This window comes from Hippoglossus stenolepis, chromosome 7 (genome assembly GCF_022539355.2).
Source record: "Hippoglossus stenolepis isolate QCI-W04-F060 chromosome 7, HSTE1.2, whole genome shotgun sequence".
NCBI classification, from domain to species: Eukaryota; Metazoa; Chordata; class Actinopteri; order Pleuronectiformes; family Pleuronectidae; genus Hippoglossus; species Hippoglossus stenolepis.
In genome coordinates, this window is record NC_061489.1 from 9809387 (window position 1) to 9829393 (window position 20007).

Consider the following 20007-nt stretch of genomic DNA (forward strand, 5'->3'; position numbering starts at 1 on the left):
TACACATCAGTTTTTATGACAACTGAAGTGAGGTGAGGGGTATTCAGCTGCAACATGCAACTTCACCACTAGTTGTCACTAAATTCTTCACACCGAACCTTTAACCTAACCACAATTCCTACTTACCCTTAAACTTAACCAAGAGCTCAGAGATTACCTTTTGCCTCATTGAGATCAGGCTTTGGTCCTCATGAATGAGGTCTAGTTGTCCTGAGAAGTTCATTGTTTATGCTGGAAAAAGTGCCAAAGAGGAAACAAAAGTAAGAACACATACTCTCTCCCTTTCATCTGTCATTTTCTCTCTCTTTTTTCATCTTTCAATGACTCACTTTTGTCTCAGCTGGGCCACTTCTAATTCTTCTAATGCAACAGAAGCATAGCTCTCATTATGTCAAAGCAATTGTTTACAGATTATTGCCATAGTTGTAGCAACTGGAGTTTTCCCTCACATGTAAATTGCACAATCAAAAATCGTCAATGTTGATAGATACGTCAAACTTGTCTCAAAACTGTTGTCTGCAGGATGGCAAGGATAAGAGGCTGCAGTGATTACAGCTGGAAACACACAGCTGATGAAACAGTGGGAGATATAGCAGAGAGGAGATGAATGGGTTGAGTGAAACAGACCTGAGCCTCTAAGAGAATTTTCAAATATGCAGACGTGTGTGGGTGAATAACAGTGATCAATATACAGGGTTAGGAATCGTGTAAACATTAAAAAAAATGTATCATTTGACATTATTTCCATATTTTCTATGTGCAATAAAGTTTCATTGCCATCTGCAATATACGATACAGGCGATTCAAGTGATTTCATCATGTGCTGTACAGTTCATATGTCATATAAACCACAAAATCCTGAACGAGAGAGTAAAAAAAGGTACATGAGGAGGTTTGTTATTATATATACCATCAACAGGGCTACGTTTTGTTGAATTCTTCCCATGACGCATTTCAGTGAAGTCAACATCAAATGTTTGTTTCAACACCAATAGTAGAAGCGAGTTAGAAAATAAACATGCGGCTCCCACATGTAGGAAACTGAAGCAAACAGCAGCTGGTTGATGAGATCAGGACGAATCCACGTGGGAGTCAAGCAAAACTCCAAACAAGAGCAATAACTTGTGTTTTCCTTCTCTTCACACACGACCACATGATCTCAGTCTGCCGAGATTAAGCATGAAAAAGGAGCATCAAGCCATCGCTTAAATACTACAGCAGTAAACGGCCGTGACAATGGCAGCTCAAGATGTTTGCCTTCAAGGATGGCTTCTGCATACGGAGCAGGTTGGAGTGGATGACTGTGTTGACTTAGTATTTTCAGATATCTTTGGTTTATTTTGATTTTTCAGTTTTGATTTGTGCGATATATAATCAGGTTGCATTTCTGCCAGAAAGCCTGGAAGGCAAACGTCTCGCATGTGCCATAGAAAAGATCCTCTGACATCTCCACCCTCGTGGTTTCACAACAATTCGCACCTCCATTCATGTGGATCTGATGACTCTGTTACATTACTCCCACGTGAGCGCAACAACTCTCATGTGACACTGAGCAGCAAATCAGTCATTTAAATGATCACCCGTTGTTCAGTCAATAGAACTGCACCGGCCCTCTCACTGAATCGTATTACATGATCTGTGGGACATGTACAATTTGTCTTCTGGCATCTGGAATGTCTTTTAAATAACCTAACTAGGTTTACATGGACAGCAATATTCAGACTATTGACTTTATTAAGAATAAGACATTACTCAATGATATTTACGTGTGCTGCTAATATGAAAATCCATTCATATTTATAATCATATAATTTTTTTTCTATCTTTATTCGAGAGTTTGTTTCTTTTAGTTTAAGAGTAGTTGCTCTGCTTGTGCTAATACTGTGCGTTACACTCAAATATTTTGATATAGAGAAAGGGTAAAAAAAAAACGTGCATATTCCCGTTTACATGTTACATAAACATTACGGCCACTACATCATATGTCCAATGTTCCTGCCAGCACGTTAAAACCACAGCCTGAAACAGCTTCTTGGTGTTTTCTTTCAAATTTTATAAAAAGGCCTCAGCACCTTGTTATTGTTTACACTTGAACCCAGGGCATATGTTGTCAATCAGTTGGTAACTGCTGTATGACGATGTCGCAAAATACTGTGAAAATGCCAATAGGATGTTATAATGTGATTAAGATACATAATCTGGTCTCCTCATACATAATGAGGTCAGAACACTCCACATCTCTTAATTTGATTATTGCTCATTCTGGGTATGACCTTATTCAGGTTCAGGTCATCAGAAAATGCTGTTTGCATGTCAGTATCTAATTCATATTGTCTCAATTAGGTTACTATCAGAATACTGGTGTCCATGTAAATGTATTTGTCAAATAAAAAAAAATAAAGATGAAGGAGAAGTTGCTAAAGCTACGAATAAGAAGATGATTGAGGCTTCTGTAAGTTAAGCAACATAACTGGCAGTGGAAGCATTGAATCACTGACAAAACAAACTGTCCAGGGCTGCAATGATTATTTTCATCATGGATTCATCTAACCCTAACCCCTGACTCTAACAGAAAAAACACCAGAATTTAAGAGCCCAAAAAAAAATTTGCTTCAATATAAGTAAACAGAAGATGTGATTTCTTAAAACTTTGATCCTGTGAGTGAGTCAGTGTGTCAGAGGAGGAAGGGGGGGGGGGGTGCAGGAGACCTGGGGGGGTGGATAGGTGAGCCACGCTGTGGGTCAAGCATGGAATCACACCCTGTAGCACTGGCTACTGTGGCTAGAGAAAACACTGCTAATCTGATCAGAGTAGGTCAGGACACATATATGCGCACACTCACAGGCAAGTACACACTCTCACACACACACACTCCATTCGTAGCTTTGGCAGAAGCGCACAGGCTCCTCAGAGTGTGAGCAAAATGACATTCAGTGGCGTGAAAGAGAGGGAGAGATGAAGGGAGGTTATCAACGGTCCATTTGGAAACATCTGGGTCCACACTCAGTATCTCCCTCCCTCTAATAAACTTCCTCTGCATCCTAATTTTCCCTCCATCCTGTCTTTTCCATCTTTCTCCAGCAGCAAATCTCTCCTCTCCATGTCACCATCCATCCTTCCTCCCCTCTCTTCCTCCTTTTTCCCCCCCTCTATCACTGCCCCCAGAGGCCCATATACCCCTCTGGTTCTGCTGTAATGGCAGCAAATGCAGAAGCACAGCGCTCCAAAACACAACAGGTACACACAAGTGCACACACGCATGCACACGGTTTGATGTGAGGTTGGTTTCTAATGCCATCGTCATGGTAACACTCCCTCGCTCGCGCAGACGAACACAGCGCATATCCCAGGAATCTGTGTGGATTCTTATGTAACTACATAAACCCCACGCACATTCGCAGAGACAGACAGACAGAGAGACCGACTGACGGACAGATAGATGGGAGTGAGTCAATGCAGCACAACATAGTGAGAGCATCTGTCATCAATGTTATACCTTTGACAAGAACAGTATGTACCACTGTTTTACTTCAGCCTCATTATAAGACACACTCCAGCACACACACGCACCCACCCACCCACACATGCACATAAAAGAGGCTTCTTCAGCGCTCCACTACGTAGTGAGAGGTGGAAATAGCTGTTTAACTAGTTGTGGCAACACCACAGGTTCATGTATCAGCATAGTAATTAGTACTTGTCCTCCCTGAAGGCGATGTACATGGAGATGGGGTTGCCTAAGTGAGGGAGCGGGGGAATGGAGAAATGAGAGCGGGGTCAGTAGAGGCATCACTATGGATATAATAAAGTGAATGGTAATTTCTGGTTTTAGAGCAACATGGGAGTCATGGAGGAAACAAATGCGGAGATAAAGACTCTCTCTGGCCTATTAATATGCATTGTATGGGTTTAAGTGCAAAGGAATGAGCAAAAGTGCAGGTGTGAACGTGCATAAGTGAGGCTGTTTGGGGGAAAAGGGAAAACTCCTGGACGCTGCTCTCCACCTCCTCGACTGCAGGCACAGAACATTTGTATGCGTGTTTGGTGATGCTTTGTTCTCCCCAGTGCACAATAAGACCACATGCCTGGCGCGTGATTTATTGATTTATGAATAAAAACAGGACGCCAAACAGGTGAACATGGTTTGATCCATGCCTCGTCTTCATTGAGTCCGAATTTTTCCGCCAGGATGACCTAAGAGGACGAAGGTCAGCCGTTTATGTACACAAGTTAACGTCTGCACAGGCTCCACATTTAGCAGCCTGCAGAGTTCCCTCAAGAGGGAGCTGCTCAGTCATTGATCAGACAAGCTCTACACCTGTAACACCTGTGGGAGAGGAGAGTGACAGCAGCAGCTGTTTAGACCTGCAGCTATAAGGCAGGTTTAAAGCTGTGGCTTTAGGGGATACAGACCTGGTGTTTCTCCTCAAAAATGTAGCTTCACATCAGGGCCACTGTGGCTACAGGGGGGGGGCTGTGATTGGTCAGCATGGACTTCCTGTGATTTCTCTTACAAGTAGAGATTAATCGGGTTGAAAACATGAGGCAAGTTGGAAAAGGCTCAGTACTGTCTCCTAATCATTCTCTACGATCTATGTCTTCTGCACACAGGAAAGTTTCAAAGGACTACGTGGACCCAAGGCAAAAGGGACGTGGGGGGGGCTACATCGAACCAAACCAACGCCTGTGTGGCGAGAGTGTGGATACCTGACCCAGGTCCCGACGGGTCGGGCCAGTTTCAGACAAACATTTTGAAATTATGAAATGATATTTGTGTTTGGGTCGGGTGCGGTCACGTTGGCAGGGCCATCTACTGGGATTTCTTATACATTGCATGTGCCTGTTAGAGGGGAAAGCATCGGGCTCGGCTCAGGTTCGAACACAAAAAAAAAATGCATGACAAAATGTTTGGTTTTGGGTCAGGCTCGGTTAGTTCTGTCTCTGGCTTGCACAGGTTCAGACAAAACTGCAGCCCGATCCACTCCATTACACTCCATTCCCCCCCCCAAGAAAAGAAATGATACCAAACCAAATCAGTCCAATCTTCAAACAATTCTATTATTATCAAAATTATATTCAAAGTTAATACTGTGCACACACATGAATAAGAGTAAAGTTGTGAAATTTAAGTGCAAACCTCCACATCCATCCCAGGCCCATTGAAAATGTTAACGTTTCAACCAAACATAGCCAATTGTAGAATTTAAAGGGGGTTCTCACAAAACTGTCATTGCTGTGCACTCACAAACAATTCCCTCTTTGGCCTGCCCTGTTTCAATACTCCTAACTTCGCAGGTAACAAAACAATCTCCACCACAGCAACAGCTCTCTGTGGTGAGTTAAAAATGAAATGCGCTGGCACAATGAATCAGTGCAGACCATCCCACCACTGAAAGTATACAAACAGTTCCTGATGGGAATTAAATGAAAGAACTATTTTATGAAGCATCTCTAAGTATGCCAGTGTCACCACCTACAGGTAAACATTTTACAACTACTGTTATTTTCATTATGTGTCTGTGATTGATGTTTTAGGCAATTTATTTTATACAATCTGAAGCGAAGTAACTGTGTGAAACTATCGTCAAATTCATGTGAAATAATCAAACAAATCTGATGCAGAGTCTGTGAAATATCGGGCTTTAAAGAATTTTGAAAACTCTCTAATACCACAGGGCTGTTTTTTTTTTTATTCAAAATTTGAACTTTTAATTAATAATGATCTCACCAAAGTTTTAAAATGAAGTGCAGCAGACTGTGTCTTGTTCTCTGATGGGGGCCTGTCTGTAAAATGCACTGTCACTCTGTTTCATTGCCTGTTGCCCTATCGGAAAATTAGGAAAGTCCTTCATGCAAATAAACGAGAAAAGACACGATGATTGGAAAAAATCGTGACACCAAAACCACTAGTGTGGACTGAACATCACCTCGTGGAGAATGAATAATAATATCTGACAGAAGCGTAATCAAAATAACAAAAATGAAATCAGTTCGATTTGTCAGAACCACGTCAATTCTACAACGTACTTTGGGATGAGGTTCAAATTGAATTGAATGCATTGCTTATTAGTTGTCATTATTCAAACTATGGCAAAACAATACTTTTTCTGTCTTAATATCACATAATTGCTGAAAGTATTTACCGGAGACTCCCTCTGTTCTAACTGGCGAGTGTGTTTTCTTATTGTCAGCGAACGAGCAGTTCAGTATCTGCAGTTTTTATCTCAAGTTGCTTGAAGGAGGTGAGGTGAGGAGGAATGCTAATCAGCGGCCAGTGGCTCCGTCACAACTGGCTCCTCTAAATCATCATGTTTGCTTCCCAGAGGAGCTGTGGGCCAATCATCCCCCCCCCCCATCACTCCAAGAAAGAGTGTGTGTGTTTTGTGGCACAGCCTATGGTGCATGAAATCTGACTGTCAGGGTCTGCTGACTCACCTGCCTGCAGACACGTAGAGACGCATTTGCGCGCACACACACACACACACAGACAGAAGCTGGTAATTGGGCTCATGAAGCCAAAAGGACAAGAACGGCAAAAAAAATCTCACTTCCCCGTCTTTGTGTAAGTGTGTGTGTTGAGGGTGAGAGTGCTTTTTTCTGTGTTTCAGTTCAAAATGCCCTGGCATACGCTCGCCCTCCTAAAACCAGACAATTTCCTGTGAAGCCATCGGAGTGTGACAGCGGCAGGTGCCTAATGGGCAAAGCTTTAGGAAACAGGGCATTACCCAAATCCAGCAAACTCAATTGTATTAATCCTCGGGATTAGCAGCTTTAATTCTCAACACGTTTCCAGTTTAAAAGTCTTATTTCCTCTCTGAAAATGGAAGCCGCATGTGAGGTGAATATTCAAATGTTTCAAGTGCGGCAGAAGAGTTTTTCTTCTTGTTTTTAGTTAGTAAAAAGAATGTTGAAACTTTGGGCCATGACAGCACATTATATATTTCCTGGAGAAAAAGCAGAAGCACAAGTCTGGGAAGTCAGGACGTCGTTTTTCAACATGTCCCCTCAAATCTCTGGTCCAGCTGTCAGTTTCGTGACGACCATGGTTCTGGCTAATTAACCCTGCGATCAATCCCTCGTTGATACTAAAGACCCATTATCGTAACCCCACTCTGCAAAATAACCCTCAGACTACTGAAAACTGTCAGAATTAATCTACCTTTCTGCCTTCCGCCTGTCTCTCTTACACTTACACACACACACACACACACACACACACACACACACACACACACACACACACACACACACACACACACACACACACACACACACACACACACACACACACACACACACACACACACACACACACCTTTCAAATAACGGATTTAGATTACAGTGAGCAGCCCGAGCGTCATGACGATAAAGTGTGTGTGTGCTCCGAGGGCGAGCCTTATTGGAATTCATATGATGTTTGTTGACTCCCTTCATATAAACAGGTGGCTGTGTGGAGATAACGTGCAGCATTTTGTGCCGACAATGATGCAGCCGCACGCACGCACGCACACACACGGTGTTGTGTATGTTTTTTAATCCTAAAGCAGTGACAGGGAGTTGTTTTTTTAATCTCTCTATTTCAGAAGAGAGAGAGCGCCGAAGCCTTTCAGGTGCATGAGCAGGGATTCCTGAACAGATGTCACCTTGTATCCACCCGGTGTGGAGCTGCAACGGCAAAACAAAACCAGGTTTGTTTTTGTTGCCGCCGCTGCAGAAAAAGGTGAATAATAAAAGGCTCCGTCGCTCTGTTCTCCGTCGCCTGCCTCCTGCGTCTCCACAGACCCACGTTCGGTTAACTGTCGTGGCTCGATTTCACCTATTTAGACAACTCCCCAGGTCGCATGAGTGGACAGGAGGCCCCTAAACAAAGAAGAACACATTGTTTTGAAAAAGAAGAGGGAGTGAGCAAGGTGGAATTGTGTGCATGTGGTGTCTTCTTTTGTTTTTTTCAAACCTGAATACATTCAAACACACACACACACGCGCATCCTTTATTCAACTCCTCATTGTCAAGGTAACAAGAACCCAGGCATCATCTTATTGATCCACAGCTCCCTTTGAATTGAGGATGAGAACAAGACAGAAGCCCCGAGAGCGTGTGCGTTTCTGCTGAAAGTGTGTGTGAGCGCGTGTTACTTTGCTTTCCCTGTGTGTTATTTCACTCTTATTCTACCTCTGTGTATGAACTGTGCTTTATAAATAAAATTGCCTTGCCTTGCCTAAATCAAACAGACTTTCAGACGGCGCTGGAATGATTTAGAACCCTTGTTAACGCTGCTTTATATAAGTCTGTGTTTTTTCTATTTATTTTACCTGGGCTGCGGTTCACTATCTATAACTGTTGCATAAATATGTATTTTCTCTTCGGATGATAAAGTCAGGTCTCCAATTAGTCTCCTCCCTGGTTCTATTTCTGTCCAACATGACCTGTTCCAGAGACGTGAAGACGTGGCACTTTCTCGCTCACCGCTCTAGACGTTTTAGACAGTTCGGTAATAAATGACCAGATGCCCTCGCTTTTGAAAAGCCAGTGTGACTCACACGGCCCACACTGCCTTCATGTAAAGTTACAGTAAACCACTAATAGCCCTCTTGCTGTATAAGTTCACGAAGGACTACATGATCGCTAGCCAGACAGATCGATGGTGTACAGCAGAGAAGCATGAAGTACTTTGAGCTTAACGAAGGACTTCAAAGCAAAGGCCTCAGCTTGTGTCTGCGTCATCACAACTGTCAGACTCCGAAATAACAAGGAAACTGATTGAGCTGGAAGACCGGTCAATACCAGTTGCATGGCAGAGATTGTGAGACTTGACTCACGCTGCTATGGAAGTTTTCTGGAAGCTGGTGAAAGGAGAACTCAGGCAGCAGCTGATGTCTTATGCAGAAGATTTTAATGTAGACTTGATGCATCAAGGAGACCAGAAGGTGGAACAATATACAAACGCTAACAGAGTAACATGAGCAATTGTCCCCCCCAAGTCTGAAGATGTCTCCCACAGCTTCCCCATCTATCTCCCTCACCCTGCGTCACTCATTCCAACAGCACATCCATGAATGGCTGATGTTACATGTAGGTGTTGGCATCCTATTGGGTAGTTAAGCCTAAAGTCTGTATTCCTAAATCACATTGTGTCCTTACGTCTTGCCACTGGTGAAATACGCAAAAGAGTGGGAGTTGGTGCCTCTCTGTCTGGGAATCTGAGTTAGATATGAAAGTCCATGAGCGTAGACACTACAATGTTCTGTTGGGTGGTCCTTTATCTGTAACCTGACCTTGGGTACTGCTTGGAGAGAGAAAGGAGCATGTGTGGAACCAGGAAGGCCCCCACTCTCCTTATGGTGTACAGATGTAAATTGTAATATACATAATATATCGTGGTATATACAGTAATGTGTGAGGATGGTAAATATTCCTCATCACACACTTCTCCCCCGAGGTGAGAGCAGAGGGACCCTTTAAGACGACAGTGATGTGTTAAAGCACGATGACGATCAGCTGCTGAGCATTATCCCATCTGTGTTTCTCTATAGGACATAAAGACATCCTCAAAACAAAAAGATTTGCTGCAGAAAAGTCCTGACACACGAGTGCTGTTTTAGCATTTATAAGCCCGTTGGATTGTGGCACCGTCCTGGCAGGAAACAGCAAAGAAACTTTGTTTGACGACTGCAAATGGACTCAGGTTGATACGAGCAGCTGGCTTGTGTTCATTTTGTTTTAAACTTTAATGGGCATTTGGGTGGATTTTTAATGTTTCTGCAGCATGCCTTTGGCCGGAGGTTTAAAAAAAATGTATTGCACAAGCGAGACTTAAGTTACACGGTATTAAACATTCATGTGCTGAGCGGTTTTTACGATCCCAGGTGAATTAAGCAGAAGCTGTGCACAGCGTTTTAAAGCTGAATGCAAAGTGTTGGCCGGTGCTTGCTCCCGGCTAGTTTAGCCTGCAACGCTATCCCACCATCCCCAAAGTCACGTCTCTGTTACCATAACCAACTCTGAATCATTCATTGTGTATTTGTACTTCATACACTACTATGTAAATGTTGAAGTTTGCAACTGTTTAAAATGGAAAGCAGTGGGCCTGTGCTCATTATCAACAATGAATGATGGCTACTAGCAAAAGCACCGAGAAAGACAAATGAAGGATACTAAAAAGCTATGGGCTGACAGCTGGAGAGGTGTTTGATATCCAATGTGTATTTCCCTGCGCTTGATGTGTCCATGTGCTCAAATACCACCAGACCTGCTCCACATTCGCCCACCCTACTTCCTTTACACTCACGGTAATCTATTACTATGTCTGTGATCATTTATTACCTATGCCAAGGAGGTTATGTTTTTGTATGCATTTGGTTTTTTGTCTGTCTGCTAGTAAATAAAAATCCGGATCAAGTGAATTTAAATGTGGTTTCATTCAGGGACTGTTGGGTGTAAGCAGAAGTTAGCTCCCTACTGAGTGACGTTCTACTTTCTAGCTATTTTCCTCTTTTCCATTGCCAACATGTTTATTACTATGTAATACAGATGATCAGTGTTAGATCAGTGTGTCATTCTATTCTACTCTTCCTGCTGTTGTGTTACGAGCTGCTGTTAAATTGTGTCATTTCAGCTCCCTCTACTGTTCATTTGCATGTCCTTGTACTTTTGGATTTATCTCTTATGTGTTTGACAGGCCTGTAGATGTCAGAGAGTTGGATTTACAGTCTGCCAACACGACTGCACCAAATGAGACAAGCTTGCTACACTGTGTGAGGTTTGGTGGATGTAACCCCAAAATCTGATATTCAGACATACATTGAAAGGGAGAATTAAGAAATTTTGGAAATATTTCATGAACAATAATCACATAACAAATGTAAGATGTTTATCTGGAAAACAAATCCCGACTCAACACAGACATAGCTGACATCAGATCCTGAAGAGAGACACTGACCAGCCACAGTCTGGACATTAAGAGACAAATCCAGAGAAGGTCCCTTTTACAGCAGCAGAGACTAAAACTGAGACATAAAACTGATGCTGCAAAATACAAAGAAGAAAATAGAACTGAAATGATGGAACAAGCAAAACTGTACAACACTCCCAGTGTCTTAACTTAGAGGATTTGCAGGTTTGCTATGAAGGTCGTCTGGCTTTGGACAAAATGGGACATTTAAAACTTCACCTTGTGCCTTTGGAAAAAGTGATCAGTATTCTCCCCCAAATTCCTAAAATGTCACTGATCAAATTGAAAAATTAAGAGGTTAATCTGTGATGAAATTAACTGTTAGTGGCAGAACGAGCAGATATTTGTAAAACACAAGTTGTGTGAAATAAATTAAACTAAACTAACTTAGGCTGGACTGATGTTGATCTACACTGCAACATGCACGGCCTTAAACTTAGGGACATCATTTGAACCCATCCTCAACACTCTGTTGCTTTTTTTTTACTAACTTCTTACTGTAACAACTTACCACACTCGGTTTTGTTCCACTCAAGGCAAGAGATCACTTTTCATACTGCTTTTGGGTTTGGTTTGAACAAACGAGAGAATATGTTTGTCTTGCACCTCGTTTGCTCATTTAATTAAAAGAAGCAGGGATTTAAAGGACTGATCATTTGCGTAATCCTTTCAGGCCCTCACTTGTGCACAAGCTTAATGTATGGCAATTTATCCCTAAGCGAAAGAGTACGAAACACCAGAGGAAGGAGAGGAGGGAGGGATGCTGTTGAGACAAGATGTATGGAGGATATTTACTCTGATGTGTTGAGATTCGCAAACAAAGCCCTAAACACACACACACACATTACTCTCTGATACCTGATAAGATGCATCACAAACGTGTTTTGTATTTATAGCAGCGCTCTAATCTTCCATCTATGTCTCCCTCTCTCTCGCTCCCTCGTCCCTCATCTCAGTCTCCATCTCCTCTCCTCCCTCTCCGCCGCTTCTGTCCTCCTCTTTTCATCTCTGTCACTGTCCTCCAGCTGGCTAGGTGAGATAACTCCTCCACGCCGATATACCTGCTGCTCATTGGCCTGCTGATAGAACACGGGGCACCAATCAAAAACTGCATCATTAGTCGTGGAGAGATCATGAACGGAGGGAGTGTTCTTATCTGGTCTTGTGCACTTTCCTAACCCATCTTACACAGGGGGAGAAGTTAGCCTTCTTCCTTTCTGCTGGTTTAAGGCAACTCTCCTAAAAAAACGACTCCACTGTTCGTCTGCTCCATTTTTCTGAACAGCTAATTCTTCCGTGAATACAGACTAATCAGATTCATTTGAGAGATAAGTCAGCACTCTTACTATAAGTGACAAAGTAAAAAGACACATTCTCTCAGGCCTCTGCATATCAGAGTTAGACGTCTTCCATTCTGTTGGTTTAAGGCTGATTAAAAGTGCCGGGCAGGATTTAATTTGTGTGAATGTGGTGGGTAATTACACTTCAGCCACAAGTTCTACTTGTGGAATAACAATGTCTCGTAGCCCACTCTAGTGCAAACACTTCAACTCATCTTCTGTCAATTTGGATAATGGAAAGTAACTTAAGCTGATGGAAAGTGAGCCTTGAGATGTGTCTAAGCCTGTTAACAGTTCACGAGTTTCCCTTATAGAGCACAGCCAACGCTCTGTATCCAATGAGGGAAACTAGAATAGCACATACCTCCACCATGGCCCAACAGTCCATTAATGAAACCACATTTAAATTCACTAGATCTAGATTTTTATTTGGACCTGCACCCAATTGCCCACACTCATAAATATCAGTCAGATTCTTTCATCAGGATCCATGAATTATTCTCTGAGAAATAAACAAAAATGTGGGAAAACGCCCTACCTCGCAATGTGAATGAAAGTGAAAAATAGCCCTGGATCCGCCCCCTGATGCACACCACCGTGGTATCCCGTCCAGTAGTTTTTGCGTAACCTTGTTTACAAACCAACAAACAAACAGACAGGGGTAAAAACCTCTTTTGCAGAGGTACAAATTAAAGAAAGAGGATAATTGATTGTTGAAAGAATAGCCATTTAGCGGATTAGCTTAGCATATCTTATCATAAAGACTGGACACAAGAAGAGCCTGCCACTGCCCAAAAGGTCACAAAATCCTTCTCCCAGCACCAACAAAGAAAAAGAACTGACACATTATCTAGATTTTGAAAAGGGGGAGTCGTGGTTTCACAGGCATTTATTTAATTGTCTATTTCTTGAGAGTGTGTTATTCTATAAATTAAGCGTCCACATATACAGTATGTTTATCCATGCAGGGAAAAAGCAGACCATTTTCAAAAGTAAAAACCATGTTAAATCCAAGTTATCCATGTTGACAAGAACATGCAATAATAGACCAATAACATCAAGGTGATAGTGTAGGTTACACTGAAGAGGACACATTATTAATTAGACACAAGATCCTAAATCATGAGCACGATTGTGACTCCTCCTGGGCTCAACAAAGCACCTGGCAATAAATCCATACATTTATAAATTAACCTATTAAAGCACATTTCCCAAAATGTCAAACTATTCAATTAAACCTCTACACCGGCCAATGTGCATTAAACACAAACCCCACAGAGACCTGCGCCTGAATATTAAACATGGTGTGAACTTATTTAGTCACTTTATAAATGTAGAAAGAATATCCTCATATCCTCTGTAACCTGTTAATTTTTAACATGAATTAAAAAGTATAGAGAAAACGTGCCAACAGATTAAAGACACGAGTGCATTGCACGTAGGACACTGCAGGTTTAGTTTCCATATGAACAACAATAAATGTTCATTTACTTGAAACAACAATATCTGGATCTCTTTGCCCAGTTATTTGAAATACAGGAACATGACATTAGGATTCAAGCTGTTACAGGCAGTTATGATGATAGACTGGGGAATGAGCTCGCCCTGGTGGTCACTTAGAGACTGTTCACCTCATTGCGGCGCTCAACCAGAAAAAGTAAAATAGTCCTGTGCTGCCATCCAGTGTTTACACCACATGTGAGCATGACTCTTTACTGTGCACTAACAAAGCCTCCATAACATTTAATGACTATAACAATCATCCATGCATCTTTAGAAACATCTTAGACTGCAAAGTGCTGCCATCCTGCGGCTGACAGCGCCTCAAAGTGTGCGGTCGTACCACTGTTACTCTCCACACTGTCAAACAGCACAGATACTTGATCCCAGGAAAAGGTTTACTGGTCGATTGCCATCCGCTGACAAGCAGCAGGCCGTAAGATTTTTTCCGACAGGTCATTTGGCTGCAGAGTTTGACCTTTGTTGGCGTGCGTCTCCTCTCCGAGCCTCAGATATGCTAACATTCCCAACAGAAAGGTTAATAGGAGGGCTCGGCTCAAATTTAGAGAAGGTCAAAGATTTTCTCCCCCCCTCCTCCCCACATCCCCACAACATTACAAAGAAACAAACCGCTCAAAGGAGACGGGTCTGAAAGGCTGAGTCAGTGAGTGATTTGGAGAGCGCTGAAATATAATTAGCTCCACTGGGCCGACACATATAGGTTAGCCCGGATGATTAGGTGTTGTGTGTAGCATTTAGCGATCCTTTTGTCGAGTTCAAGTGTAACAAGGCAGCATGTGATTATTCATCTTGTTTGTGAGGCCCACGTGCTCAATGGCCGCTTCTCAATGAAGCAGTTCCACACTTTAGCCAGCAGGTGGCGATGCAGGCTTCTTTGCAGAGCACTCACAAGAACGAATGACCTCATCATGACGTGGGGTGTAGTCCAGTAAAACCCAAAGTCATCCAGGAATAAGAAGCAACACATTAACACAGGGATTAATGGGCACCCACTTGCTTGGCTCACTGGATCATTTCAGAGGTTGATGTCATGTTGACTCATCATCTCTATTCTGAGATGAGCCGTCTGCTGTGAGATGCATGTCCCCAGTGGGTTGGCATCAGCAGCCTGTAACTGCACCTCTGAGGGAGACTAAAGAGGGAAGACCAGCAGGCTTCATGATGTCAGGGACGGACCAGGAGCTCCACACATCACAGCTTTATTAGAGCCTGATGTAATCAAGAGCCGCTTGATCAGTATGTGACAAATTAATGCTAAAACCACTGTCACACACACTATTAACAGCTAAAATGTTGCCAAATGTTTGTATTGTTCATTTGTTAAATCTTTAATTGTGTGTTTGATCTCATTTTTAGTGTTTTATTTTTATGTCTGTGTCAATGTTAACTATAGCAAAGTACGAATTTCATTGTGTGGTGTACATTTGACAATAAAAAAATATAATGCAATAACTGTTTATAATTATTACTGACAGTGTATATAATAATTTAATTGTAATAGGTGGCGATAGAGCTGCAACTATCATTTACTTTTATTTAGTAATCTTTATTCTATTTTATCATTTATTCTATTATCATTTATTATCAAAATTAACTGTTTCATTAATAAAACGGCAGAATAGGAAGAAAATATCCCCAATACAAATTCCTAAAGCTCAATGTGATTTTGTTTGTCGTATCAAGACATAAGTTTCCTATCATAGGGGACTAAAGCAGCAAATATTCACATTTGAGAGATTGAGTGAAGTTCATCTTTAATATTTTTTGCTTGAAAATTGTGAAAAAAAGTTTGAGTGCATCTCACGGTCAATTTTGTGTGTCACTGTGGTTTGTTCAGTTTTGTGAAAATGTTAAATTTGAATTTTTTGTATATATACAAAAACCCTTCTAAGGAGAAGCATCTGCTTGGGCTATAAATGCTGTTGTATCCGACAGCGGCCCATTCTATATATTGCTCCATATTAAAAAGAAAACATTACCCATGATTTTTTCCGCATGACTTATAGAAGAACTATACACATTCATATAGAGCAAATACGATTAACTTCATTAAGTTTGAGCATCATGTATAATTGTTTTCATGCTGTTGTGTGTATGTGCGTGTATTCGTCTTGTGTTGTCTGTGTGAAGGCCCTTTTAAGGACGAACACTGCAAACAAGCTCAGGCTATAAAAGCTGAGGTATGTGGCATTGGTCCATGCCATGTGCTCGTCCTGGTAAAAATAAACCTTATAATATATAAAGAGACTCTTGTGCAGTGCTATCTTTGTGCGACTCTATTAAATACTCACAACACTTCACATACTGACACCATACTTCGCATTTTGACACTCAGAATTCACAGTATATGTGGATTCTTGTACTGGTCATTACGATGACAAATGGGCAAAATCGTCCTTTTCTGCCATCTCATGCTGTTTATGCCTACTCAGCAAAAACACTATATGATAATCATAACAATTAACTGAATAATTTAACATAATCTAAATGAGATGATCTACATGGCACAGCTGTTTCCTATCTGGGGCTCCTTCCCTCTAGTCTCTTCCCCTGAGAATATTAATATTGATGACAGGGAGGAAGGCTGACCAAGCTCTCAGTAATTCTCTCTCTCTCTCTCTCTCTCTCTCTCTACCATCTCTCTCCCTCTGCCTCCCCCTCCCTCCCTCTTATACCCACACCCTGGATGCAGGCAGGCGTGCACACACCGGCAGATTGACTCAGCTTCCGCATCGCTCTCCCTTCTCCATCTCTGCGGCTCTTTCCCTCCCTGCTAGCTCTCCTCTCCTGGTGGATTTTTAGCCCAGTGGCTTCGTGGAACACCGGTAAGAAAGACTCGTCCGTGCTTCGGTCTGTCCTTCGTCTGTGGGTGTCTGTGTGTCTGTCTCTGGACTGTGTTTTTCTGGGAGTCAGACAAAGGATTGGGGTGTGGCTGGATGAGGAGAAACTGACTGCTGATGACAGCAGTAGAATGTTTTGAAAGACGAATGCTGCGGCGGATGATGATGATGATGGTTGTGATAAAGAAACAATAGAGCAGATGTTTGGATGAATAGGTTTACGTGTGAATTTAAAAAGATCAGATTCTGACTAGTGTTGTTCATGTCAAGGCTTGGAGGAGGTGGATGCACAGCAGGCACCATTTGCAGCTCAGGGTAATCGAGAAATGATTCGCCATGCCTCTTTCCAAGAAAAAGAAAACCTACGAAATCTGGCCATGAGCCCAGTGTGGCTATTTTCTATGTCAAACTGATTTTATTAGGCTCCTTTTCAAATTCAAAGTGGTGAGAATGATTTTACAGCGGCTTGGTTTGCAAATGACCGGCTGCAGGCTAGTGAGGGCTTGTCCCATTTGCACAGCAGCCTCTTTGCCCAGCGGTGGTTCAAACAGGCGTGACCGGCCCAGACTGTGCAAGACAGACGAGTAAAAGACCTGAGGCTAGGTCAGGATTATGACTGCAGAGGAGCCAGTGGAGCATCGCTTCCATCCAGGAGGCTGCAGGGGTGGCTGCAGAGAGAGAAGGAGAGGGAGAGGGAGAGGGTGAGAGAAGATGGAGAGAGAGAGAGAGAGAGGATGCAGAGGTAGAGAACAAAGACCTCATTCTAACAGAGAGGGAAAAGCAAAGACAAAAGAATGAAGAGACAGCCTGAAGAAACTAGGCACATGTTAGCTGCATAGCCATTTTGTAGAGAAGATGGAGCATGTGTGGGAGGCAGCCACCACTCACAGGCATCCATGTGGACGTGTCTGAGCTGCACAGGTCGTAGCCACTCCCTTTAAGTGCAGCTGCTTGAAAAAGACCATTGGAGAAATCGGTCAGAGCCATCTCGATTTCTGACAGCTCTTTTGATCACCTCAACATTTACAGCCCGAATCTAACACAGATTTATACACTCCTTTGTTATTTCATGCTGCATTATCAGAAAGATGTCCGACAGGAAAGGTCAAACCCATGTGCTCAGGTATCATTCTCATCTTTCGCAGCCAAAATGTCTGACAAGCCTGATATGACTGAGATCGCCCGTTTCGACAAGGCAAAGCTGAAGAAGACGGAGACAAAAGAGAAAAACCCTCTGCCCACCAAAGAGAGTGAGTGTCCCTCCTGCATTTATGAATGATGTTTAATCCTATAACTCTTTTCCTGTCAGTAGCTCCTCATCACTTCCCGCGCCGCCCCAAACGACCACATGCTCAGCAAGCAGAGCAGCGAAAAGACGCCACATTGCTGCAACATCAGCACGTTGCTGATGTTGCAGCAACCCAGAAATCAGCATCCCCTCCCTCTCTCCCTCCCTCCCTCCATATTCACTGAACATGTGTCTGCTGACCAACACTATCCTCTTCTCGTCTCTTTCAGCCATCGAGCAAGAGAGGAAAGGCGATGCCACACCTTGACTTCTGAGCACAAGAAGAAAAGAACGCTGAGATGCCACAGCAAAAAAGCACTTTGTTTTGATTATCACAGTATTTCAATCACTTTACTTTGTCTTCAGAAAAAAAAATGGGTGCTGTGGAGCTCCCTGGGGTGCTGTAATGGTATATGGCACCCTCACAAGGGGGCTCTCTTGCCACTCAGCTGGAAAAAAAGCTTTAGCCTGGGTGCTGGTCTTGCACCGTTAGCCTACAGCTAACATGTCTCCCTAAATTGCCAAACTAGGAGGTGGTGTTGTGATGTAGCACAGAAAGAGAGGGAGAGTAAGGCAGGCATCCAGGCTGAAGTGGGGGGTGGGGAGCAATCGGAGTTTAATCATGTGGGATGTTTTCTTAAAAAACTTTTTACTTTTCTTTATGAAATAAATATGAAGACGTGGAACCAGTCGATCCTGTGTATGTCTCTGTCTCCTATATGTCTATGATGTGCAAACTGCAGAACCTATGACACACACACACACACACACACACACACACACACACACACACACACACACACACACACACACACACACACACACACACACACACACACACACACACACACACACACACACACACACACAGATTAAATAAAAAATTGTGATGATACACGTGTCACATGTCAGATATGGTGTAACACTTTTTCACCAGATTTGTGAGGAGAAGTCAAAGCTTAAAACACCAGCAGGGTCCATATTTAATAATGGTTTAATATAATAAGGGTTCGCTACAAACTGTTTTACACCTTAACTCTAATATTAATAAAATAATAATGTGCTCCATGAGGATTGGCTAAAATCATACACATAAGCATATGCATATAAACAGAGTACTAAACCTACACATTAATAAATTAACTACATAGCTGTACAATGCAGGTTTCAATTTCTCAAAATCATTATGAAAAGTAGTTTCATCTTCTCTTGTAAAATTGGATCAACAAGGCAGCTAAGAATCGAGCTGCTTAACTCGTGGGTTTTCACTTGGCTTTAGAGCTGGAATGATCACTATGATTCATTATTTGATCATTATTTAATCACCTGTGTTATTTTCTGGCAAGAACTCCAAAGGTACTGTGGTGTCGTATTGAATATTTCTGATGATTCCTGTAAATAAAGTAGCTTTAGTTGTTGAACTGATTTGGACATGACAGCCAATCTAAAGATGTCACATAGGGCTCATGAGCTACTGGAGTTTTCACTATTTTCTGACATTGTGTTGACCTATTAATCAATTACATATTAATGGAGAACTGCGGATTAACCAGTAGTGAAAACAGTCTCCATTGTAGCCTTTCCCTCGCCATCGTCAATAACTGTATTGTAACAATTATGTCAACATATAATATTAAACAAAACTATCACTGAAAAAAAGCTACACCACCATGGAATAGGAAAAATAATGTATCACTGTGCTTAATAAACTTTTACAGTAAAAATACAGAGATAACATAATAAAGACTGATAACACAATAATATGCAGTTTTTAAATTATTTATTACAGCTTATCCATTTATTTTAAATCCAATACCAACAGATCACTCTATACTGATCATTTATGGCCCTGAATCTCCACCTCGCTGCTTGTTGGTGTGACTGACTGGCGTCACCAGACCTGCCACCCTCCCTCCACTCTGTCAAAACTGTCACCTCCTGCGCCTTTACTGCTCCATTTCTCTCACTCCGCGCTGCCATAAATCACGCATCAGCGCACCTCGACGTGTCCGAAATGTCTGTTACAACAATTTAATTAACCTGCATGTTTAACCTCCTGTTATTG

At 42.3% G+C, this 20007-nt stretch overlaps 1 protein-coding gene across 1 annotated transcript; it reads left to right on the plus strand.

Annotated features, from left to right (window-relative positions):
- The first annotated feature begins 16480 nt into the window (after nucleotides 1–16480).
- On the plus strand, nucleotides 16481–18634 carry tmsb2 (thymosin beta 2). Its single transcript, XM_035162164.2, has 3 exons — nucleotides 16481–16639; nucleotides 17800–17904; nucleotides 18173–18634. Exons 2-3 carry the CDS (start codon nucleotides 17805–17807, stop codon nucleotides 18208–18210), a joined length of 138 nt encoding a protein of 45 aa, XP_035018055.1. The 5' UTR covers nucleotides 16481–16639; nucleotides 17800–17804; the 3' UTR covers nucleotides 18211–18634.
- Nucleotides 18635–20007: the final 1373 nt, after the last annotated feature.